Genomic DNA, 23,141 nt, shown 5'->3' on the forward strand with positions numbered 1-23,141 from the left:
GGGATAAGAATTCCTGTGTTTTTTAAGATTATTTAACCAAACAAATTATATTAACTAAGTTTGAAAATGGGGAGTATAAATTGTAAAACCAAGCAAAAACACCTGTTTTCGTGTTTAATAATTATACACACAAACGAATATTCATATTTTGACCAAAACAATTAATTTGCAAAAATTTACATTTTGTCACTACATATAATCATTACATTCTGAATTGTTTTTAATATTTAAATAATCCCAAAAGATATTTAAAAAATAAATAACGATATAAAATGATAATAGATAGATAGATAATAGAAATGTATTCCTTATTTTTCCTGTGTAGACATACAATTTTTAAAAATTAACCTTACATTCAGAGTTGCGTCATTTCATTAGCCATCTCTTGGGACTGACACAAGAATTGGAATTGTTTTCAAAAAAAAACTAAAAGTATAGAAAAGATGAAAAATGTTAAAAACTGATAGTTCACTGAATTTTTTCATGTGCACTTCAACGGTAACAGTCCGCATATGTATATTATAATTTTACAATTTTTTTCCATACCATTTTTCTATCTTTTTTGCCACATTCTCCAAGGACAAACAACATTTTAGTGAGCGACGACGTCGCCGGCGGCTAACGGCACAAACCCATTCCAAGATTGATCTACAAAATACGAAACTTCAGCTCCGAGTTTTTCGCGTTGCCGACTTTCCTTTTTCTAACCTACGTATGGCGAGTGTGTGAGTGTGAGTGTGTATCTGTGTTAGCCAAGTGTGCGGGCGCGCACTAAAACAATTACAGAAACCGAAACAAAAACACAAACTAAGCTCAAAAATAAGGCAGTAAAAAATTAAAATCCAGCTCCGCGAAGAAAAGGTGTGGCAACGTTCTGTTTCTGTGTGTGGTTACTAGACGATTGCTTTTGCCATTGCTATGGATATTACTATTACTATAACTATAACTATTACAGTTACCGTTACAATTTCAAAAGCCGCCAGACCAAATGGCATAAATAAAAAAATGTATTTGAGTTGGCTTTTTATTAACTTGAAGGCAAAACCTCAGAAATTCAGTAGCGCTGTTAAAAGCTTTATGTACCTAAAGCATTTAAAAGTTATCTCAATATTTTACAAATTTGATTAATTAAGACATTAAGTAGCCATTAATTAAGAAAGAAATATACATTTGAAATGAGTAAGAAAAACTCTTTGTTTATTGACTTCATGAAGCAGTTAAATGTGTTTTTGTGAAAGACTTGAAATCGGATAAACTTTTGTTATGTAATAAATGCAAAATTTATATACTTTTTTAGGTTTAATATTTAACAATAGCAATATATCAATTCACATAACTAATAAGTAATTCATTTTTAACATATTTATTTTATTATAATAAATTATTTTATTAATATTACACAATCTCTAGTTTATCCCGGTTGTAAATCCATTTTAATAATAAATATCGATTTAAATTTAGGTGCTTATTAATATGTAATAAATATTAAAGTATTTTTTATGATACAGGAAATGTAGAGAAATAATCAAATTTTAAAAAACTAATCAGTGTTGATATCCTCCCCAACCCAAGCCAACTTCTTATAGTTTGCCAATAAATTCAATCAGAGTTCGGATCGTCATTGATTTTGGCCGACAAATTTATGCTCACCGAGGCGAAATCCTTTTTGGCCATTAAATTTTGGCGCTTGCCAAATCGCTTAGCAATTTATTCAAAGCGACGACGACAATTCACTTTTCGGATATGGATATGGATTCTTGGGACTGGAGTTGGAATCGGAATCACAATCGGGGCGTTTTTTCAGCGGGTTGACGGTGGCTTTTGCGCAATGCCAAAATTTATTGCCAGCCACTTACCCGCCAGCAAGGTCAGAACACTTAGAAGTGGTGCGATTGGTGGTTCTGGTAGTTCTGTTAGTTCTGTTAGTTCTGGTGGTGCAACCGCAGCCATGGTTCCAGGAGTGGGGCATGGGCATGCAACAGGTCGCAACGACGCCCGACCAGGAGCCGCTCCAATGAGTCAGCGGCAGGCCGACTTTGATTTGTGGCACTCCGGGGCGCTTATAAATCAGCCAGCAACTGCACATTCCCAAGGCCGCCACCGCCACCGCCATCGTCATCGCCACACAACCCCAACAAAGGCTCCGGACCCACCCGAAACCCAAGCCCACACACTGAGAAAAAATGTTGGATGTTCTTCACTTACTCAAAAATCTCTTAAGATGTTAAATATTTTTTTAAGTTCTGATCAAGTTATTATTTTGCTTCATTTGCAAAAATTATTGTTTACCAGATAAACAATTTCAAAATAAACCATAGCTGAGTCTGATGTTTTGAACAACAATAAAGCAATTCTTGGGCAGACCAAACAATGTAACTTGTACAAGTTTTTTGTTAAGACAGATATAACCATAAAAATAACATTTTCAAAATAATGTTTATAAAAGTGCAGTAAAATTAGAAAAGGGGTCTAAAATGTATAAAATATCTCAATTAATTTATAATAAAATTATATTCTGCGTGGTCTAAAATTAAACATTCTTAAAATATCTTAAAAGATATTAAGGTTTGTTTCAGTGCACTCTACAATCTTTGCTCTTGATATGATTCAGAATTTTTGGTCGAATTCAAAAAGAGTATGAATAATTTGAAATATGACAATATAAAATTGCGATAATTTTTGCGTGTGCATGAAGACCCATGGAAAACCCGCGCAAAGGTCAAGTCAAGTGAAATTGGCCGGGGACAAAAGCGAGAAAGCAGGCGACGGAGGCGAACAGAGAAGAAATTATGTCAAAATTTGAATTAGCAGCTGGGAAAATAAAGTGGCGCGGACAAGACAATGCAGGGGCATAAATTAATTTTTCCTATCAGCTGCAGCCGCGGAAAAGTGCATTCGCTTTTCACTTTCGTGTCGAGGTTGAGGTTTGAATTGGATTGGATGGGATTGGATGGGATTGGTCGGGGTTTGTGGTTCAGTTTCCAGCTGTTCGCGAGAATTATTTCAGCGCGATAAAGATGTTGGCCAGAAGTGGTTTCCCTTTTTGCACTGCGGTTTCGCCCTTGGCGTGCGGTGAAAATTAATTTTCCCAGCGACGCCGAAGAATGGGGAAAACTGCATTAGAAATGAGGAAAAACAGTCGCCCGTGAAAATTGGTTTTCGGTTGGCTTTTCCCCATTTCAGATTCCTTTTTGCTTTTTCGTGCAATCTTGAAGATATTTACTGGTTTTTCCTGATTTCATTTTACATTAAGCTTTGATCGTTTGACACAATAAATTATCCAATACATTTTGCAGTCGATTAAACTACAAACATTATTAAATTTTTTAGCCCTTATATTTAAAATTTACCGCCATTCCATCTCGAAATTAATCGAATTACATTTTCGATATACGTTTGGTAAATGTAACGGTATTTTTTAGTTAATTTTTTTAATCAAATTTAAATTAAGCGGAAATATGCCTGTTATACCTTAAGAAAATAATGAAATTAGACTAAAAATCAATAAACTTGTAATTTTTGTTGAGAATCCAAGCAAAAACTTATCTTAAAGTTCAATGCATTTATTAAATATAACTCTTTACCTACTAGCTTTATACGCCAAAAGCTGGCATCACTGGTCAGCTGATCTTTGGATCTTCAAGATAACTATTAGTTACATTCCCATTCTAATAAAAATTATTTACAAAATCTCTGACAATTTAGAAGCTGGCCTGACTTGTTTTGTCAAAAGAGTTACAAGAAAATAAGATCCCCTATTCGATATTTAAGTTTCCTACAAAAATGAGCACGAAACCTCCGGTTTATTACAATGCGGATGCAGTGCGTCGATTTCTTACCTGGCCGCTGGTCAATAATGCGGTGGAAACGGCACTCACGGCAGTAGTTAAGCACCACTGTCAGGAATTACCTGCACAATCCTTTGCCATCCAACCGAAAAGGAGTTTCACCGCCTGCGGTGATCATTCTGGAAAGGTTCTGCTCACCATGCCTGCATTTGTGGGAAACTACAGGCTACAGGCATCGCCGGAATGCTCTCGGGAACTGGGCAATCACCGCTCCACACTGGCCTGCAAGCTGGTTACCTCATTCAGGGACAATCCCGAGCGGAATCCGCCGTTGCCCAGCATCCATGCCCATGTCCTGCTGTTCGACAACCAAACCGGTCAACTAGCTGCCATAATGGAGGGCACGGATCTGACCACCTGGCGCACTGCATCCGCTTCAGTGGTGGCCACCAAGCATCTGTACTTCCGGCGATTTGGAGTCCAGGCGGAGAAGGAAATGCCCATCAACGTGGCCATCGTGGGTTGTGGCGTACAAGGGCAGATCCACGCCGCCGCCTTTTGTGCGAACTTTCGGGTGAGGAAACTCAATCTGTACAATCGAACGGAGGCGAAAGCCCAGGAAATGGCGGAGCAACTGCAACGGGAACTGGGAACCGAAAGCGGAACGCAAATTCTGGTGTGCCGGAGTGCCAATGAAGCTTGCCAGGATGCCGATGTCATCTGTATTGCCACGTACTCCAAGGAGCCGCTCATTAACATTAAAGATCTGAAAAGCAAACAAGGCGTGCACATTAATGGTAATGGAATATTATTATTCAATCAATCAACGACTTACCTTCCAATTTCAGCTGTTGGAGCTGGTGTAGTTCACTTCTCGGAGGTATCTCCCGATATTTACCACCAGGCTAAGGTCTATGTGGATTGCTATGCTAATGCCGAGGCCGAATTGAAAGGTTTTCCAGTCCCGATCTCTGCTGAGCTGGGAGCCATCCTCCTCGAGGGAAATTATCCCAATGAAACGGACATCTCCGTCTTTCAATCCATGGGTAAGTTTTTGATTGATAAATCAGCATTTCAGAAATATAGCTATCTCTGTCTTTTCCAAAGTGTAATAACAACTATTTAAAAGACCAAAAATGTTATAAAAAAAATTCTCTTACATCTTGTTACATTTTATATTCAATTGTACCTTTAAGCCTTTAAAAAATAAGATATATATCTTATGCAACTCTTGTAACTTCATCAATAGTACCTCTAATTTATAGTTATTATTTTTACAGGCATGGCTTCGGAAGATGCCTGTGTGGCCCAGGCGGTGCATGATGCCATCGTCTCCAGCGCCGATGACTCCTGATGGGCAACCCAAACCACCAGCTTTTAAACCTTTCATGTGTATATATTGTGTATATAAAAAAGCAATTGGAAACATAACAATCGGTTCGCCTACAAACTACAACAAACCCGGAAAGTCGGCGACGTCGTCGTCACTTCCAGATCACAGTCACATTCGTGTCCTTCTCGATGTCCCGCTCGATGGTGCAGGGCGAGAGGCCCGTTTTGCAGCATATCTCGTCGAAGCTGATCAGTCCGGTGTACATCTTCTGCCGCCCGGAAGGCACTGAGCCCGTGAACACCGGATACTTGTGGATGCAGCGAATGAAGCGGTGCTGCAGGCCAAAGATCACCATGCGCCGCTCATCGATGTTGTGGTGCTGTGGGCACAATCGCTGGCAGATGGCCCGCAGGGTGACGCCGTGCGTCATCGAGGCGTAGAACTGGAAGATTCGCTGCACACTGGGCAGCGTTTTGTCCGGGCGCAGGGCCACGTACTTGCGGCAGGCTCCGCTTAGCGCCGCACTCTGGATGAGATGCTTCAGGTTCTGGGTCATGTACACATTGCTGTACTTGAGGATGGGCAGCAGCTGGACGACGCCGTAGTAGACCAGGTTCTGGATGCATGACTTCACCAGATCTGTTTCCACATCCGCCTCGGCTGCTATACGGGCAACATGATTGATTCCGTTAATGTAGGGCAGAATCTGGGCGGGAAAAACAGTACAGTTAATTGGGGCTATATAATATATACCATGTAAAGTGGGAAAAGTCTAGCCTTAGCCCTATAACTAGGGCCTTGCTTTGAGAAATCTTACAGCAGTCAATAACCCAAGGGGTTGAAAAGAGTACAACTATACAATATATCCTATATATGGACTTAGCAGTCCATACCCCAAGGGGTAAAAAGCTCTATAAAGTGACCTAAGCTCTAAGCCTAGGGCCTTGCTATGAGAAACCTTAGATCAGACTATTATATCCAGACTATCCAGCCTTTAAAGCCCGCACCTGTTGCGTGGTCAGGTCCCAGTTGTCCAGTGGGGCATCTCGCAGGTTGGCCAGCAGCAGCGGCACCATGTGATCCTTGACCGGCGGCGGATCCGGCTTGTGCATGACGATCTTCAGGTAGATGGTGTTGTCGCCCTCCACAATGGTGGCCACCTTGCGCTCGTTGAGGTCGCGCAGCACCGTCTCGAAGATGTTCTGCAGCCGGCGCTTGTCGTCCTCGCGGGAGAGGAAGCAGGACTCCTCCTCCATCATGATGAGGTACTCGGACAGCTTCTTGACCACCGGCTCGTACTGGACACTCCGCGCCCGCGAATCGCAGACGAAGCACAGGTTGAAAAGGAAGGCGTTGCGGGCGTACTTCTGCTGATCCTGGATGCCCACCGGATAGCCGACGATCTTCACGTCCATCGCGTTGACGGTGAGAATGCAGCGCTGCAGGTGCTGCTTGGGTATGATGTACACGTTGATGGCGTCGAACACGTCCTTGGATATGTAGTTATCGGGAACCTATGGCGTTTTATTCAGACACTGCTTATCACGATTGGACTGGCCGACAATGTGTCATGGGAACCGGCTCACCTGGCAGCTTATCTTGCAGCCCGCCGTCGCATGGAATTCGCTGAGGAAGATGCACCGGATCTTGCCCTCCGTGCTGCCATGAGCTCCTCCTCCCGAGCCACCTGCTCCTACTCCTGCTCCTGCTCCATTGGTAGCCACGCCCGCCGTTGCCGCCGCCGTCGGCGCCTCGTTTGTGTGGGAATGCATGCTGTCCGCTCGGTCCCAGTATCACCGCATCCGCATCCGCAGCTCCGGCATCCGCGTCCAAGTCCAAAGGCACCGCTAAAGATGGGGAAACGTCGATGCGACTGGTTGTGAACTTGGATTAGACAGCCGAGTTTCCAACCGAAATCTATCACAAAAACATACTAAAATATACCACAGGGTTTAGTAATATTCTTTTTTTTTGCACATCAGTGCTGTCAGGTGTTGAGCTCCCGCATAAGCTATATTTTAAATAAAAAAACGGCCAAAATAGGTTAAAAACTAAAAAAGTAAATAAATGCTGTACAAATCTAAAGGTTAATTATGTGATGGTAATCATAAATTCCAAATAAAAAATTTTATGCATAAAAGTAATTTTAAAAAATTGTATCCAGCACCACAAATTAACAAAATTTGTAAACACGAATATAACAAATAAAATGTGCTTGCCTCAAATAGACTAAGTTGGCACCACTATTAAACATTAAGCTCCGATTGTAAATCTGTGAATGAATTTTAACTCAATAATTAAGGAAACATTTTTTAACCACTGCCATTAATACTCACTTACATTGAATGGCAGTTTTGTACTTTTTGTTGTATAAATTTTTTAAGCTGTTAAGGTTTGTTATACTTAATAATAAGTATTTTTTTTTTTTAACATTTATAGTTTTTTAACTCACACAATCAATACGTACATTTACCGTTATATTTTCCGTTCTGGTTTATTTCAACGCCCGTTATCCGGTCACACTTATTGTTGCCGACTCAAAATGGAAACGTGAGGATTTTGTTTACAATATCATTAAACAATAAATAATAGATTGAACATTTTTATTAAATTCCGCAGGATTAATCCCACATTCTCGTACCTCACCAATTTGGAGGTAATGCAGATTCTGCAGAAGATCAAGAGCACCAAAAAGAAGTTTGGCATGCGCAACTTGGCCACGGTTACCTATGAGGTATGTTTATTTTTCCGAAATATACACCTGATTGATAGTAAATTAAACATGAGTTGCAATCCACAGGCTCTACAGTATCTGGAGGAGTCGCCCTGCAAAACCCAATCCCGCGAGAACATCGTCAACTATGTGAAAGACCTTTCTTCGTATCGCCTAAAGTCCCACGAGATCCTGCAAATGATCAACGATCCGCCGACAAGTGCCCTCCACACGCAGCTGGTGAGGATTAGCTACAGGATACAACATGAATACCATGTAGACTAGGGTCTCACAGAGATCCCTGAATATCAACCTAGCTCTGTTTTCAATTGATTGTTCTGGGTCAGGCATATTTGTGATTTAACTATTTTCACTACAATTTTATAAACCTTTCCAGCTTATCGACGACAACAAGGCTCCACTTACCGATGAGGAGAACGAGAAGATCATCCAGCTGAGCTACAAGCACTTTCATGGAGCAGAATCTAAGGAGGCCACTAAGGAGACTCCAGTCGAAAAACCTGCAGAGGCAACTGCGAAGACAGCTGGAAAACAATCTGGGAAGCGTGCTGGCCAAGCCAAGGAGGCAGAAAAGGTAACCGCGGTTAAAGCCACTGCAGCGGAAGAAGCCACTCCAGCAGCAGAGACTATCCCACCAGCCGATGCTCCCTCGACATCTGAAATCACTCCAGAAGTCACATCCAACCCAGCACAAGAAGCAGAAAAACCCGGAGAGCAGCCAACGAAATAACCCAAGAGCTTATTACGTTTAACGTTTCATATTTTTATGTTTGATGTAGCGTATAAAATAAGCTAAAAAATTTATTAAATTATTTATGTTCGCTTCTGGTCGCCCAAATCCTCAATGACGTCCTCGTCGATTTCGGGCCACTTTTCTGGTATGACATCGAACAAGTCATCTTTGACGTCGCCCTGAATGACGATCTCATCTTCTCCGGTCACCGAAGAGCCGCAGGCGAACTTGGTGCCGAAGAACTTGGCGGCCACCTTGAGATCAATGTCTGAAAAGGACAAAAACGATTCTTAGCAAGGTGGAACTCTGTTCTCTTCGATCTTTTATCTTTCTTAAATATTCGAAATCAATCACAGAACATAAATAAATTAAAGTTGTTGAATTTTTTATGAAAATAAAATAAGAATGATGTTCAAGCAAGATCTGGTTGTTTTTAAAGAAGCAGACAAATCTATCTTAAATGTTTTTATGATTTTAGCCATATTAAGATATAATTGACTATGATTTATATTAAAATAATTAAATGGGAATGATGGGTTAGGAAGATCTCTGTGTCTACTTAAGAGACCTATGCTAGACAGCTCCTGTTCCATTCTGTTCTGAGTTTTAAATGTTTAAGTATCAACACATATCTCAAGTCAGCGTTACTTGGAGACGTTAGCCGTGGCTATAGGACATACCGAAAGTGCTTAGTCCTGTCACCACGGTGACAGACTTCTTCTTGCCGCGGGCAGCCCGGGAGACACAGATGCGCTTGGGCACGTCCTCCTTCTTCTTGACGCGCAGCAGTCCCTTACCGCCGCGCTTCTGGCGCTTCTTGTCGTCATCCGTGCCGTCGGCGGCGGCTGCCTCCTCCTCGATCTTGAGACGCTCAAAGTCATCCGGCATGTGGCGCTCCAGCCAGTCCTTGCACTTCTCGTACTCCGGATAGTACTCGCAGTACTGGGGATCGAGTATAAATGCAGGATATTCGTTATGTGTAAGAGTTTTTCGGATTCGGATTGCTTACCTCAATGGGCATCGTGCAGTGGCCGCAATACTTCATCTGGATCGGATAGGTGACGCCATCGCGCGGACCCACCTGCAGGCGGTCTGCGACGCTGTGGGTGCCCACGTCCTCGTTCGTCATTGCGGATCGGATTGACTGGTAAGGATGTCTGCTTTAAACTATTGCAATAATACAGAGACGAGAATTGAAGAACACAGATGATTTTCGCACAGCACACCTCTCAGCCAGTGTTGCAAGTCGCCGGTTTTTGACTTGGTGCAGAGAATATATTGAAATGTACAGCTATCTAAAGATACCGCAAATATACCATACAAAATGGAGTTAATATATTTATATATTTCAATTATAATATATTTCTTAAATTAAAATTAAGATATTTTGATATTTTGAAAAACAAAAATTGATTAATTGATTGTATAATAATTTATATATTTATTTTAGGTTGACTTACAAGAATTGTATTTTTCTAAGTACTCAAAAAATTTATGAAAGCATGGAATTTGTTAAACTTGACATTAATATTAACATTACCTATTCGATTTAATTAGTTTCAAAACATTTAAAAGAAATGATTTAAAAATAATAAAAAGATAGCTGGCCACACATATAAATACCGCGAAGTAACCGTAAAAACGGCGCTATCCAACACTGCCCCAAAGGCGCCATACAATTTCATTTTTTTTGCCGGTTCCAAGCTATTTTCCGCAAAAAGTAAGCACAGTAGGCTATAAATTAGTGTTATTTATATGGGAAAACGAATACGACAGCTTCTACAGCTCGGTCAATAAGCCACCATCACTGTTTTTCCGCAATTCCTGGTTATATTTCATAAATTGGCTGTCTTTTCCATCAGTTCGCAGCAAACTTCGTTCACACCAAAGCACAGTAAGTTACCAAATGGCCACAGACAAAACTCCAACCCATGTTGCCTCAGCGGTCCTGAAGACCAGCTCGCGATCTGCAAAAAGACTGCGCCGGCGGCTCCGTCGCTTGACCTCCGCCGAGCTGAGCGAGGAGAAGTGTCCAGGTCGCCACCAGCAACATCAAATGGGTCGCAAGGGTGCTCCACTGTGGGCCTGGGGCCTGCTCCTCATCATCTGCACAGGATTGGGGCTGTGCCTGCAGCTAAACGACGACCTGCTGGAGAGCTACAGGATCCAGTACCACTCTATTGTCCACAACAGGGAGAACTATTGCGATCGCTCAACTCAGCTAAGCAAAATGGTAACGCACGTCCGCCAACACGTGCTGCACCAGGAACAGGCCTTGGAGCAGCTGGGACAGGCGCTGGACAATAAAACCTACCAGGTGATTTAGGGGGACTTTGGAAACCTGAATCCTGACTTTTCCATGCCAGCTTTAGGATATAGTTGTCCGACTTCGATAGAACTTACAAAAACATGCTAAAATAGATTAATCCAAACAAAATCTTTTAAAACATTGAAGTTATGTATGTAGCTTCTGGATATATGTACATTGTTGTCCAAATTCGAAAGCACTTACAAACATAATGCTTATATTATCAGATTAATGCCATTAATGTGCTTTAATCCCTTTAAACATTGAAGTTATGAAGTTATGCCTCTTTAGTCCGATCTTTTCTGTGCCATCTATGTGTTGCAGTGGTCCGTATGGAACGATTATTATTAGGGCAATGCTGCAATATTGATTTTTCTAATTTTCTTAATTTCTATAACACAGATCATTGCGCTGGTGGGTTCCTCTGGCGTGGGCAAGAGCCAAACGGCGCAAGTGATGCACGATTATTTTCCCTGGTCGGAAAATGTGAAGACGCTCTCGTGGCGCGGCTCTCGATCTGTCCACCGGGTGCAGAGCATGCTGGGCCACCTCGCCCTTTGCGGCCAAAATCTTATCCTGATCGACAACATGATCCCCGCGGATGGACAGTATGTGCCGGTCTTCAATGAGCTGCTAAGGGGACGCATGGAGATAGCCAATAGCACAAAGCAGCCGCACCTGATACAGTTGACCATGGTGCTCATCTTCAGCATAAATCGCCAGCAGGCCGAGGATGTCTTTGAGGCTGAGTTGGAGACGCTGAAGCAACTGCCACGCACCCATGTGATCACCTATGCGGCTCTGGAACCCATACATCTGTTCGACTGCATCAGCAGGGAAGCCAAAATTGAGGAGGTGCAACTGACAGATGAACACGTTGAGGAAATAATCAGGGGTAGTGATGCCCGGTGGTCTGGCTGCAAGTCAATTCGTGCCAAAGTTCTGCTCTACGGAAAACCAATAACCGACGAGAAAATAGACAAAGCAAACCCAACAGACTGATTCAAGACTCGCAACACGCAAAAGTGTTTCAATGTAGAAAATATTTAAATTATAGTTAGGCCATATCAAAGACAATCCCGAAATCCACACGTGATAGAGAGAAGTTACAGTAGTTACAGTAGAAGTTTTTCAGGAAATACTCTGTATTGTAACTCCACTTATTTTAACTGTAAACTAAGTAATTTAGGCAAATCTCAATGCTTGTTCCTGTGCATTACTTATGTAAATGTTCAACGAAAGCTTTGCTTTTTTTTTAAATGGTAAATTCTTGTGTTTCTGTAATGTAAATGATTAACAATGACTTTCTATGTTAATAATATAAATTATATAGACATGAAATAAATATATATAGAAAACGATTTGCAAGTCCCAAATAAAAACAACTGATATAACGTATGTAAAATGCTTGTTGGCTGATAAAAGAATTGCAGTAACATAAACTTACTAATTGAAATCACTTTTCGTTAGCTTAAAATTTACAATAAATATGAACATTCCAATTTTGAGATCGTACCAAAAAAATGTATTAAAAGTAAACATTTTTTAATGTAAAATAAGCTTTATTCTTGTTCTAGAAAACGCGTTAAATTATAAAAGCTTTCCTTACACGAATAATGGCATAACATTTTGTGAGTTTTATTAGCTCTTGGCGCATCCCAGAAAGTATGCTACTCTTCCGAACCCAGTGCTCCACTCCCACGACATTAAAATAAGCAAATGGCCACGCGCTGTTGCTGCTGTTCTGGCTTTTGCCTTGTTTTCGCTTTATGGCCATTGCAAAGACGCTCTCCGTTATCGGGTAAATCCGGATAACGGGCGTCGTGTGGCGGCCCGATTTAATATTTTACGGCAGCCATGGCCTACAAACAGAATCGGCGAACCAAGCCCAAGTCAGTGCGGTGGGCTGGCTGTCCAGGGTCAAGTGCGTTTGATTGTTTTTATTGGCCATTCGCACTCGCGGTCCCGCAGGCGCACACGACGTATGCGTGATGTAGGTGTACATGGGTGTTCCATTGAGACGACGACCCACTTCCGGACGAGTCCGGGCTCCGACCTTCCGGAATACGCCCGCCGAATGCTGATTCCCCCACTTTGTTGTTTTCAGTGTGCTCTGTTTTTATTTCTTTTTTTTTTTGAGGGTGCTACGATCAGTGAATCTGAATCGCATTTTTGAGTATCTGCATCGGCAATTAAACAAAATGTGTACAACTTAATTTGACAATTAGTTAAACAATGCGAATAGCGTTGGCTAATTGGTGACCAATTAGCCGAGGGCTTTATAAATTGTTGCAGCCGCTGGGAATCTTCCAAAAACTCACAAAATGGAACAGTGGATAAACTGGAGTATTGGCTTGTTGTGCATTATGCAACTCCTGCAAAGAAGTTGGGTACGTTTTATGCCTTGAGCACTTGTATATCCTTTGATTTTTTATTTTTGCAACGGATTTTATATATTAATTTTCGTGAAACTTTTTTTATACACCCGGATTCCCACATTTAGCTTTTAGAAATGCAAACAAGTTTGAAAATGTTGTTTTCTATAAAAAAAAAAATAAGATAAATAGTTCATTTTTGAGCTTAGAAATGATTTAAAAAGATTTTACTCCAATATATATTTTGTCTTAAATTTTTTTTTTGTTTTATAGTCACCTAAATAAAGTATAAAAAAAGGACCTTGTGAGAAACTTACTTTATTTTCATAACTTTTTAGAGCACCAACTACGAGCTAATCGTTGACGAAAAGACCATGGACATCCATTGCGATGCCGAAGAAGACCAGGGAAACACACCGATAAGCCAGATCTTGGACATTAGCAACATTACCTTCAAGGTGGCCGACGACCTGGAAACCTTGTTCTTCAGTGGGGACATCAAGGTGTTGATAAAAGTGCCAAGTGGTCCGATTGCCATGCAGGTCGATATGTTTCGCTGGAAACGAAGCCAATGGCTGCCAACTCCTCTTTCCTTGAAACGTGACAGCTTGTGCAGGGCTTTGTCTAATCCCACGGAGATCTGGTATCCCGTCTATAGGAAAGTGCCCAAGGATCAGATGATTTGTCCGCCCAAAAAGGGGGTGAGTTCGAAACGGGTTCTTAAATGCTTACGTAGTCTCATTAAGATTTGGTAATTTACATAAATATTTTTCAACTACATTGTAATAGTTTATATCTCAGTTTCTTTCACAATATTTAAAATATATGTTAATTTTAACATTTGTTTGAATGAAAAATATCAAAAGTTGGTGGGGTCAAAACCTGTTAAAATTATTTTGTTTCACTTGTATGTATGGATTCTAATTTGTGACCATTTTCAGCACATTTACACCCTGAACAACGTGAGCAACCATGCCTTTGTGAACAATATGCCTCGTCTGGACATTGCTGGCGACCTGAAGGCCGTGTTCCAGCTGAGCTCGGGGAATTTAAAGACCTGTGCCGCGGTCTTCTTCAAGGTCTACGCCAAGTGAGGAGGAAACGGGAGCCCTGACAATGGACGGAGTGGATCTCGAAGAGATCCCGCTGTTTGCCTAGTTTATAGTACGCGGCTGCTCTACTTTTATGGCCTGATTTGGAGGTGTTTGCTCGGCTTCAATGGCGCGTCCCACTGTTTATGGCTCTAACTAAATGATTTGCAAATAAAGCGAAATATTTCATATTCATGCACTCGCAACAGAATGCCAGAAATGCTTACTTCTCCATTTGTCAGTTGCTCGCTTATTTTGGTTATTTCTGGTGGCGCTGGCGATAAGCCCCTCCACTCGAAATGGGAACTTAGCCCAGTAATCCTCTTCTGGTATTTGCCAAAAGCTCAGATGCGGCGCCATCCCCAGATCACAGTCACAGTAACCTACACCTCCACCTCCACCCCCATCTCCACTTCTACATCTACATCCAAATTCACTGAACTCATTCGCAAATGCGCGTGACGATTCCTCCGCATATGGTGATTTTGCAGATCTCGGGAAATTTACAATGTTTGCGCATTCGGGTTCACCGGGTTTTCTTATTAAATGAATTGTTAAATGCACGTGGTGTGCAATAGTCATGTGAAACATTTGTGGACTTCAAATTAAGCAACTTACTATCCTAAATAATAATAATAATATTTATTGTATATATATGTATAATGACTTTAAGGATTTATTGGAATTTTATGGTAACAGTTTACTTCTAAAGTAGATAGAGTTATAGAAAATAATTAATTTATGTAGTATCCTTTTGTGTAAGGTCATTAAATTAATCCATTAAAATGATTGGTTCCACTCTATTTATCGCACAAATCTGTGGCAATACTATAGATGATGAAATATATCAACCTGCTGGGAGTTGTTAACGCACAGTTTCCGCTTTCCATGAGATGTTATAGAATACGTATGACTCTATTTGTTTTCTGGGCTGCTATCTGTTTGCCTCGCGCAGTGTCGTAATACAATAAACAAGCGATTAGCTGACGAAAGTCAACTCACAACAAACGATAAATTCAAAATATAAATGGTAATAAATCTGCACTCGACCCGGCATATTCCGTCTGTTTGCATATTTAATTTTGAGTGCTATTTGAGGTTGATTCCGCTGGATCGCTCCCGACTACAGGGTACTTAAGTGTTCGATATAAATACGATTTTGTGGCCCAGCTGGCAGTATCAATATGCGATCGAGATCGATTCGATGCGATTACAATGCCTTGGACTAGACTGGCCAGAATACAGTGCGGTTCGGCACTGAAAGCCTTAAATCTAAAATATTTATTTAATTGTTCAGCTTGCAGTTTAAGATGTTCATTAATTTAAAAAATGGTACAGAGCAACTAATAGCATATATTAATAACCAATTCAATGTTCAACATTTTCAAATACTTTTTACTATTCAAATTAAATTGTCTATGTAATTAAATTAAATAAATTTTGCTTACGAAAAAAGGATTGTTTTAAAAACCTGCTTTTCAAATTCTTTTCAAAGGTAATTTTCTCTTGTTGAGAATAATTTAAAATTGCCTTATATCTAAAATGTATAAAATACGTTCTTATGTTTTCCCAACTTATAGTCAATTTCCCGATAACATTACCATCCTGCAGCCGCACTGTTTAAATGCAAATCTCAAGTCGAATGCTCATGCAAATGCAATAAAATCGGAATTCATATGCATCAATTACAATGTGTATAATAATGGTCACAGCTGATGTGAGCCGATCGAATGTGTTTGCATCATAAACACCCGTATTAACTAACCAGCAACAAACACCGCTTTGAACTGGTGTTGACCCGATCTCACCGGATTCAAAGGCTAGAACCTTATATGGGTTACGGCTGGGACTGGACGCAAGTCTATTTCCAGGAGATGAAAAGGCCATTTTGAATTAGAAGACATTAGGTGTAATGCCTTTAAAAAATGTTTTAAAAAATGTAAGTTTTACCCACATCTAAATATCATGATATGACCATGCTAAAAGTGCCATGCAAATGTTTTAAATCAAAATTTTCGTATTTAATCAAAACTATTTATATTTTCCGTCTGTCATTATCAGTGCACGATAATGCCTAATCTATATAACTCCCACCAATTCCCAGAACATACGATTAACGTCAACATTTCGACAGAAAGAAACACGCACGCATTTTGATCTAATGTGCGAGTATTAATTCCTATAAAAATATATATTTGTGTTTATTTTTATAGCCTGTATATCTCCACGTGTAACTGTATCTGGAGCTGAAACTGAAACCGTATCTTTTGGATCCGTGTGCGGCATTTAATGCTTGCTAAACGCCAAGCTGCACTTAGGAAAAAAAAACGTTATAAATGTAAAGAATACGTTACTATTTCTGTCCTAAAAACAGTCCTATACCTTTTGGTATTACCATAAGAACTTTTGGTTTTATTTTAAGAACGGATTTTTAATACCGCTGTTCTTACTAACGGTCTAATATTAGTAACACGTTATAGAGAAAACAATTTGTTAATGTATTTCCAGAGTTACTATTTATTTTAATAAAACGAAGCGGTATAAAAATGACAACCAAACGGAATTATTTTATACGCAAATGGTTTGGACTCGCCTTCTTTGAACTAATGGTTTGAAAATTATAATTAAACGTAATTATTTGTTACACAAATGGTCCAATAGTTTTCATTTATGAACAAATAGTTTGAAAACAAGACCAAACGGATATTTTTTTTACACAAACGGTCGACTGTTCTTAATTTAACACTGAAAGGTTAAATTTAATAATATGGTCTTAAAACTAAGAAAGTTCCGGTACATCATGTAAGAAATTTGGTCTTATTGGTGGGACATTCTATTTATTTGCATTTCGTAACAATTTTTCTTGATTCGATTTTTTGTTTTTTATTCTCATATTTACTTAACTTTTACTGTTAGTTATATGAACGGGATAAATAAAGGCGCCTAATTCATGCAATTTAGCAGACAGGGCCAATGCGACATGCATATATTTATACAAATATATAGTAGTGGGTATCTGAACGATGTGCACACAGGGTACTTGGCTACTGTTTCGTATATAACTCTATAAACTTTGTTTGTTCGCTCGTTCTGTTTATTCGCCTGTTTGCACTCCAAACTATTCTCTGGAGGGTGGCAATGCAAATAATTAAAGCCACGGGATATATCTGTTTGCGATTATGAAATTAAACAAGCTAGAGCTTCTAGGATTAAGTTAACTATTTTTAGTTTTAATAGTTCCTTACGACACGTGCTGTTTTTTTAGCCATAAAATGGAACTATTTCCCTTTGTTCTTACTAAACCAAGTAGTAAGTTTATTCTTTGGTTAGTAGTTAAATTTTTAAATATTTACATAACACCGGTTTGAATTCACGTTTGAGCTTGTACAACTTGTTAGCAGATTAAAATTTGTAATTCGTTTTTTTTTTTGTCCGTTAAAATTTGTATGTTACTTGCCATTATATTGAAAATATAGAGGCCAACAAGATTCCTTGTAAATTCCCTATCGAGGGCATTCAGCCCATTGGGTTCGCTACTCCACAATCATTTCCTGCCACCTGACGTTGCACTTTTAATTTGTCGCATGTCGTTGCCGTTACAGCTACTCTCCAAAAAACACCACTCATCCGCACCCACTGACAGCCGCCCAACCACCCAACCACCCAACCACCCACTCTCATTTGATTAAATAAAGAAACAGCATTTAATCAAAATGAGAAAAGCAAACACGTAGAGTACACACTGTGGGCCATTCGTTGTTCGCATTTCGTTTATTAAGCAAATAAATGAATGAGAAGAGTATTAAATTAATTAAATAAATAATATTTTCAGGAACAAATAAATAAATAACACATTTTATTGCGCAAAAAGGCAAACAAGCGAATGTTGAGACGACACGCAAGTGGAAGATTCAGTTTTTGATGGTCAAAACATGACTGGAAATGCAGCGACCATTAAATACCCATCATAAAAGTAAACTTATAAATATAAAAAAAGAGCTCTAAAAATATATGCACTATTTTTGGGATAAAATAAACGTTGCTACTTTTTGTTTCGGCCGATCAGGAATTCGGTAAATGGACACAAGAAAATTGCCAAAATAATCTTTATATATATTTAGAAAAATCTAGATTATAAGGTGGTAAGCGTTAGTATTTATTGCTTTTTAAGTGTCCAAAACCGGATCAAGCATAAATGTGTAGTACTTTAAACGGTTGAAATCGCTTCCTATACTCTTGCATAATAACGAAAATTCCCAGACAGTTATGGATTCCGGATCGCGGAGTACGGATCACGTGACCCTGACTTGGACACGCTTCGCTGAGTTGTCTTTATTATTTGCCTAAACCATTTTCAATTAGTTGTATGCAATAATTGATAGATTAACTAAATATGGCAATCATGCACGCGCTGGTGAAGGTTCTCAGACTCGCCAGATTGCCGGCTTGCTGGATTGCTGGATTGCCGGATTGTCAGACTGACTTTTGGGGGCCCGGGTAATTTGTCCGTAATTACGGCCATCACCTAATTGCCCAGCTATCATTGTGTAAACGGTACAGTGGATATAGGGAAGCCGCATGCTGGAACCCGATCGGCGATCATTTAGCCGGGCCGAGATCACTCCTCCATCATGGCTGAGTGGAGCCAGCTAAATGATCGGCCAGTTGATTGAGCAATTAGGAAGTCCAGGGAGCCCTCATCCAAATCAGGCGATGGTTTCCATATCCGCGTGAAGCAGATCGATTTACGAATCAAAAGAATAAGTTAGATGATCCAACAAATGATATCTAATGGCTTCAAGTAAATATAAAATGTTTTATTTGTTCACCATTAAACAATAAAAATGTATAAAATAAATAAATAATGTTAATTTAGTCCCTTAAGTTATTTTCCCATTAAGCTGCCATGAGAAATATTCAAATTATTAAGCCCTTTATGCTTTTGTGTTCTTAAATTTGCATTGACATTTTAATAAATTACTAAAATATCGAGCTTAAATCTGAAATTCTTCTCATTCAAACTGATCACTAAATATTTATAATAATGATTCATCCCAACATATTTAATACTAATTAAGACTTAATGAATTCTAACTCTTTTGCTCTTTTTAATGAACTTAATTGATTAGAAACTTGTTTAAAATTATGCCAAATTAGCTTTCTTGATCTACGACCAATAAACAAAATGTACGCCTTATAGTTTTTTGTTGGCTATTATTAAATTAAATATGTATAGGTGATTTTGTTGACTATAAAAAAATCTAGAATGTTTGATTGTATCCCTGGTGTTGATTGAGTTAAAATTTGATATCCGGCAGTAGTTTGCAGGGTTAAATAATTTATGTCATTAAACAGAAAAGGTTCCTTATTAAAAATATTGTTGTATTCTGTGTAACAAATTTGTAATTTGTTATACTAGGCAGCAGTAAATAAAGTTAATCATTTCTTAATAGTTTTTTTTTTTGATATCTTATATATATTTATATAAAAAAAAGTGATCAAGTGATTTCTAAGCTAGAAATTCATTTATAGTTCTTGCTTTTTGTGTCGCAGTGTAGGCGGAAGGTGCTAGTTCGAGTATCGAAAGCGCTAAATCCCCTTTTGTGAGCTTTGTCTCAAAGTGTTAAAGCAAATTGACTGCAGCCGGGCGGGCGTCATTCCTTAACCCCCTTAACCCCTTTAACCCCTGATGGCCCATGGCCATACACACCCACCGCAACTCGCCAAAAGCCAGCCGACCATGGCAAATAATAAAATGTAAGACACTCGACAAACAAAAAAATGGCCCCTCAAAAATGTCACATTTGCACAAGTGATTAGCGGTGCGTTTACAGTGGCCCATAAAAGTTTTTGGATGCCGGGCGTTAAATTGCCATTTATGGCGGGGGAAGTTCCGATTCTGGATGGCTAAGCCATAAACGATAACTGGTTTGGATTAGTGGCCAAGTTCCCTGGGAATCGCTTTCCATACATTTTATTAAACCTTTCGATTCGATTTTCTAGCATTTACCTGCGAACGGCAAACATTTCGGCGGCTTTTTGAGTTTTGCGGTGGTGGAAAATTTTTTGCAAAGTTCGCGGTTAATTAATATGCAATTAGAGGTTGATATCAATTTGCGCAATACGCAGCACATAAACGGATTTTATTGTTTGTTTGACAAGTATTTTCAAATTTGTCTGTAAATTAGAGCAGAAAGAAATACAAATAGTATAGCTTTCTATTGAATAATAATGGAAAATAATTGTATACTTTTCTTTAAGATCACCTTGATACTTGTTGTTTGTGGACTATTAAAATTTGATAGACAAATAAATAAATAAAATTTGTTTTCTTCATCTGATATGGTAGGGAATTTTTTGCCACAAGGTTTATTTACCATTTAATTTGGTAAATGTTTAAAGCTTATTTGGATGAGAATCTAAATCAAAAGTTACATTTTGATAATAATATATGTGTAAGTGGATTGGCCCGCCTTTCCCTTTGCCACAAAGATCAGAGATCGTGCATCCGACATGGTGGCCAGAATACTGCTGGGCGCTCACTGGATTCAACTGGATTGTGTTTTTTGTCTGGTTTTCCTATCGAAGACCTACAATTGCTACTGCTACTGCTGCTGCTACTGCCACCTGGCACCGCTAAGGTAAGAGTCGGATATAGACATTTCAATTGAATTGAGTCAGTCATTGGCAATTAACACTATGGACATACATAAGCGCCCGCCAAGAATTTAATTGCCAGCCCGGCAATCAGGCAATCACCTGCCTTAATTGATCTCTCTCTCCCAGATCTACGTGTTCCCAAGATCGTTGGAGGAGAGTGGATAATGGATAATGGGTAGTGGGCAGTGGGCAGTGGAGAACAGAGAATCGGATCGAGATGGAAAGCGTTAGGGGGGTGCGGCTTTCGGGTCTCAGGAATGCCACCGCCTTGGACTCCATTCAAAACCAACTCTGTAACAGGTTCACAGCAAATAAACGCAATCAAAGTGGCAAAGAAAAATGTGTGGCACTTGGCTGGATAATCAGAACGACATCTAGATACTTTAAAGTAATGATTATTTATTTTGGGCCTCACTTAAATAATGCTTTGACATACATCTGCTTTAAGTCCTAATAAATAAATCACAGTTTAACCTAAATAAGGCAAATAATATTTTTTAAACATATTTTATTCTTAAATCGCTGGGTTATATAAACGAAAATAATTTAAGTTTTTATAAGAAGACTTCTACTCCACAAAATATCCAAGCTATTTAAAAAGTAAGGCTAGCTAATATTTAGCACTAACTTTGGCAGAGCATTACATTTCGTAAGACACTAAAAGCCTCTTGGTGTTCTTCAAAAAGATTTTCAATATAATTAATTGAACAGAAATCGAGAGTTGGCAGAAGTAGTTAAATGTCGGAATGTGATTGTGAGGGGTGAGAAATGGAATGAAATGACAGATGAAAGTGGCAGATGTTGAGAATGTGAATGGATTGGAGAGATGGGGGAGAAAGTCGGTTGTTTTTTGAAATGTCAGTTGGGTAATCCGAAAAGAATGTTTACTCGGGGAACGAAAACCCAAGTGTCACTTTATTATGTGCTTATTTTATATTATTTTATTCCCTCGTTCTGTGTTTGATTTATCGCATTGATCTTCTGACCCTGCTAATCAAGAGTTTCAGTATCGTATTGTTGCTAATCTTAGTCGCAAGGTTGTTCTTTAACAGAATGCATTCCAGCTGGATAGACAGAGTCTTAGAACCTGTATCGTTCAGTTCTGCCTGGCTTCCTTCTCTTAGTTACACGGTGGTTAAATAAAGTGGACCGCTTATTATCATCCGAATAAAACTGTTTTTAACTGTTATCAAAAAGCATTAATCAACAGAGCAACAGAATTACTTTATATGACTTGCTAGGCAGCTTCAGGTGTTCTGTAGATCACTAGAAAAATTATTATTAATTCAAATTTAAAAGTACAAAATTCTATGAAGTGTTCTTTGAACTATGACATCTGTAGTTAGAAACATCCCTTAATAATTAAATATTGCAACAATTATTTGGAATATTTGATTTTTTGGCGTTTCTATATTACTGTAAAAACATCTTGTCAGAACTTTTGGCGGAGCAACAGGTCGAATGTGCGATGGATTAAAAACTGAAAAACTAAAATTACTGTTATTTAATTAAGTAAATTTATTAAAATAAATATTTTTTAAGGCAATGTAAACATCTTATTTTATTTACAAACTATAGAACAAAATATGGTTAGAACAGAAAAAAGCTAAATTTAACAACATGTCGTATGAGTAATGTCCTATTAAAATCTTTAAGTCTAAAATAAATTTTTATATTTTTTTTTTTGACTCACCCTAGTATTTTCCTGCTCTCTCGCTCTCTCCTTCTAAGCCTCGTCGTGCTCTCTCTTTCACTGGACGCTGCAGAAACGTGTGGCGAACCCAAGGCCAATTGGCAAATTGAAAGCGGAGTCGGCGTTCTAATTGGAATCCACTTACAACCGCCGCTTCGCCAACAAAGAATCACTCAGATCTATTGCAAAAAAAAATAGATAATAAACAAATACAAGCAAAAAAAAACTTGATAAAAACAATAAAAGCAGGAACTGCGAACAGGGGCTGTGCGGATCAAGAAACTGCCAACCCTGAGAATCCGAGACTTGGACTAAGACACTCTTGTCAGCCGGTTCCACAAATAATAATGCCATGTGCACGCATATGTCCACACATATTCCAACGCCTCTAACGCTGGTCCAAAAAACCACCTATGCTTGTGTTTT

At 39.1% G+C, this 23,141-nt stretch overlaps 6 protein-coding genes across 6 annotated transcripts; 4 read left to right on the plus strand and 2 right to left on the minus strand.

The window, feature by feature from the left end:
- Positions 1–3,320: 3,320 nt before the first annotated feature.
- On the plus strand, positions 3,321–5,202 carry LOC128264451 (ketimine reductase mu-crystallin). Its single transcript, XM_052999908.1, has 3 exons — positions 3,321–4,585; positions 4,637–4,834; positions 5,069–5,202. The coding sequence occupies exons 1-3, from the start codon at positions 3,784–3,786 to the stop codon at positions 5,140–5,142; spliced, it is 1,074 nt and encodes a 357-aa protein (XP_052855868.1). The 5' UTR covers positions 3,321–3,783; the 3' UTR covers positions 5,143–5,202.
- On the minus strand, positions 5,164–7,015 carry LOC128264450 (GATOR complex protein NPRL2). Its single transcript, XM_052999906.1, has 3 exons — positions 6,708–7,015; positions 6,129–6,635; positions 5,164–5,827 (listed from the first exon to the last, which is right to left on the minus strand). The coding sequence occupies exons 1-3, from the start codon at positions 6,891–6,893 to the stop codon at positions 5,273–5,275; spliced, it is 1,248 nt and encodes a 415-aa protein (XP_052855866.1). The 5' UTR covers positions 6,894–7,015; the 3' UTR covers positions 5,164–5,272.
- Positions 7,016–7,619: 604 nt separating this feature from the next.
- LOC128264491 (DNA-directed RNA polymerase III subunit RPC9) lies at positions 7,620–8,601 on the plus strand. The gene is made up of 4 exons (XM_052999988.1): positions 7,620–7,671; positions 7,741–7,855; positions 7,922–8,074; positions 8,232–8,601. Exons 1-4 carry the CDS (start codon positions 7,664–7,666, stop codon positions 8,583–8,585), a joined length of 630 nt encoding a protein of 209 aa, XP_052855948.1. The 5' UTR covers positions 7,620–7,663; the 3' UTR covers positions 8,586–8,601.
- Positions 8,595–9,843, minus strand: LOC128264492 (density-regulated protein homolog). The gene is made up of 3 exons (XM_052999989.1): positions 9,598–9,843; positions 9,269–9,530; positions 8,595–8,856 (listed from the first exon to the last, which is right to left on the minus strand). Exons 1-3 carry the CDS (start codon positions 9,715–9,717, stop codon positions 8,669–8,671), a joined length of 570 nt encoding a protein of 189 aa, XP_052855949.1. The 5' UTR covers positions 9,718–9,843; the 3' UTR covers positions 8,595–8,668.
- Positions 9,844–10,236: 393 nt separating this feature from the next.
- On the plus strand, positions 10,237–12,204 carry LOC128264493 (uncharacterized). The gene is made up of 4 exons (XM_052999990.1): positions 10,237–10,308; positions 10,451–10,482; positions 10,532–10,905; positions 11,299–12,204. Exons 3-4 carry the CDS (start codon positions 10,645–10,647, stop codon positions 11,896–11,898), a joined length of 861 nt encoding a protein of 286 aa, XP_052855950.1. The 5' UTR covers positions 10,237–10,308; positions 10,451–10,482; positions 10,532–10,644; the 3' UTR covers positions 11,899–12,204.
- A 368-nt stretch (positions 12,205–12,572) lies between these two features.
- LOC128264449 (uncharacterized) lies at positions 12,573–14,593 on the plus strand. The gene is made up of 3 exons (XM_052999905.1): positions 12,573–13,286; positions 13,610–13,972; positions 14,213–14,593. Exons 1-3 carry the CDS (start codon positions 13,221–13,223, stop codon positions 14,363–14,365), a joined length of 582 nt encoding a protein of 193 aa, XP_052855865.1. The 5' UTR covers positions 12,573–13,220; the 3' UTR covers positions 14,366–14,593.
- Positions 14,594–23,141: the final 8,548 nt, after the last annotated feature.

Source organism: Drosophila gunungcola, unplaced genomic scaffold, assembly GCF_025200985.1.
Source record: "Drosophila gunungcola strain Sukarami unplaced genomic scaffold, Dgunungcola_SK_2 000071F, whole genome shotgun sequence".
Classification (NCBI taxonomy): domain Eukaryota; kingdom Metazoa; phylum Arthropoda; class Insecta; order Diptera; family Drosophilidae; genus Drosophila; species Drosophila gunungcola.

What these genes read in the sequence shown, in the direction of transcription:
- LOC128264451 (XM_052999908.1), top strand. Translation starts at nt 3,784, where the DNA reads ATGAGCACGAAACCTCCGGTTTATTACAATGCGGATGCAGTGCGTCGA. An exon ending in ACAAGGCGTGCACATTAATG is followed by an intron (nt 4,586 to 4,636) that starts GTAATGGAATAT and finishes TTCCAATTTCAG; the next exon opens with CTGTTGGAGCTGGTGTAGTT. An exon ending in CTCCGTCTTTCAATCCATGG is followed by an intron (nt 4,835 to 5,068) that starts GTAAGTTTTTGA and finishes TTATTTTTACAG; the next exon opens with GCATGGCTTCGGAAGATGCC.
- LOC128264491 (XM_052999988.1), top strand. An exon ending in TGGCCACGGTTACCTATGAG is followed by an intron (nt 7,856 to 7,921) that starts GTATGTTTATTT and finishes TGCAATCCACAG; the next exon opens with GCTCTACAGTATCTGGAGGA. An exon ending in GTGCCCTCCACACGCAGCTG is followed by an intron (nt 8,075 to 8,231) that starts GTGAGGATTAGC and finishes AAACCTTTCCAG; the next exon opens with CTTATCGACGACAACAAGGC.
- LOC128264449 (XM_052999905.1), top strand. Translation starts at nt 13,221, where the DNA reads ATGGAACAGTGGATAAACTGGAGTATTGGCTTGTTGTGCATTATGCAA. An exon ending in AACTCCTGCAAAGAAGTTGG is followed by an intron (nt 13,287 to 13,609) that starts GTACGTTTTATG and finishes ATAACTTTTTAG; the next exon opens with AGCACCAACTACGAGCTAAT. An exon ending in TTTGTCCGCCCAAAAAGGGG is followed by an intron (nt 13,973 to 14,212) that starts GTGAGTTCGAAA and finishes GACCATTTTCAG; the next exon opens with CACATTTACACCCTGAACAA.
- LOC128264450 (XM_052999906.1), bottom strand. Translation starts at nt 6,893, where the DNA reads ATGCATTCCCACACAAACGAGGCGCCGACGGCGGCGGCAACGGCGGGC. An exon ending in GCTGCAAGATAAGCTGCCAG is followed by an intron (nt 6,636 to 6,707) that starts GTGAGCCGGTTC and finishes AAAACGCCATAG; the next exon opens with GTTCCCGATAACTACATATC. An exon ending in GGGACCTGACCACGCAACAG is followed by an intron (nt 5,828 to 6,128) that starts GTGCGGGCTTTA and finishes TTTCCCGCCCAG; the next exon opens with ATTCTGCCCTACATTAACGG.
- LOC128264492 (XM_052999989.1), bottom strand. Translation starts at nt 9,717, where the DNA reads ATGACGAACGAGGACGTGGGCACCCACAGCGTCGCAGACCGCCTGCAG. An exon ending in ACTGCACGATGCCCATTGAG is followed by an intron (nt 9,531 to 9,597) that starts GTAAGCAATCCG and finishes CTCGATCCCCAG; the next exon opens with TACTGCGAGTACTATCCGGA. An exon ending in GACAGGACTAAGCACTTTCG is followed by an intron (nt 8,857 to 9,268) that starts GTATGTCCTATA and finishes TGTCCTTTTCAG; the next exon opens with ACATTGATCTCAAGGTGGCC.
- LOC128264493 (XM_052999990.1), top strand. Translation starts at nt 10,645, where the DNA reads ATGGGTCGCAAGGGTGCTCCACTGTGGGCCTGGGGCCTGCTCCTCATC. An exon ending in TGGACAATAAAACCTACCAG is followed by an intron (nt 10,906 to 11,298) that starts GTGATTTAGGGG and finishes TCTATAACACAG; the next exon opens with ATCATTGCGCTGGTGGGTTC.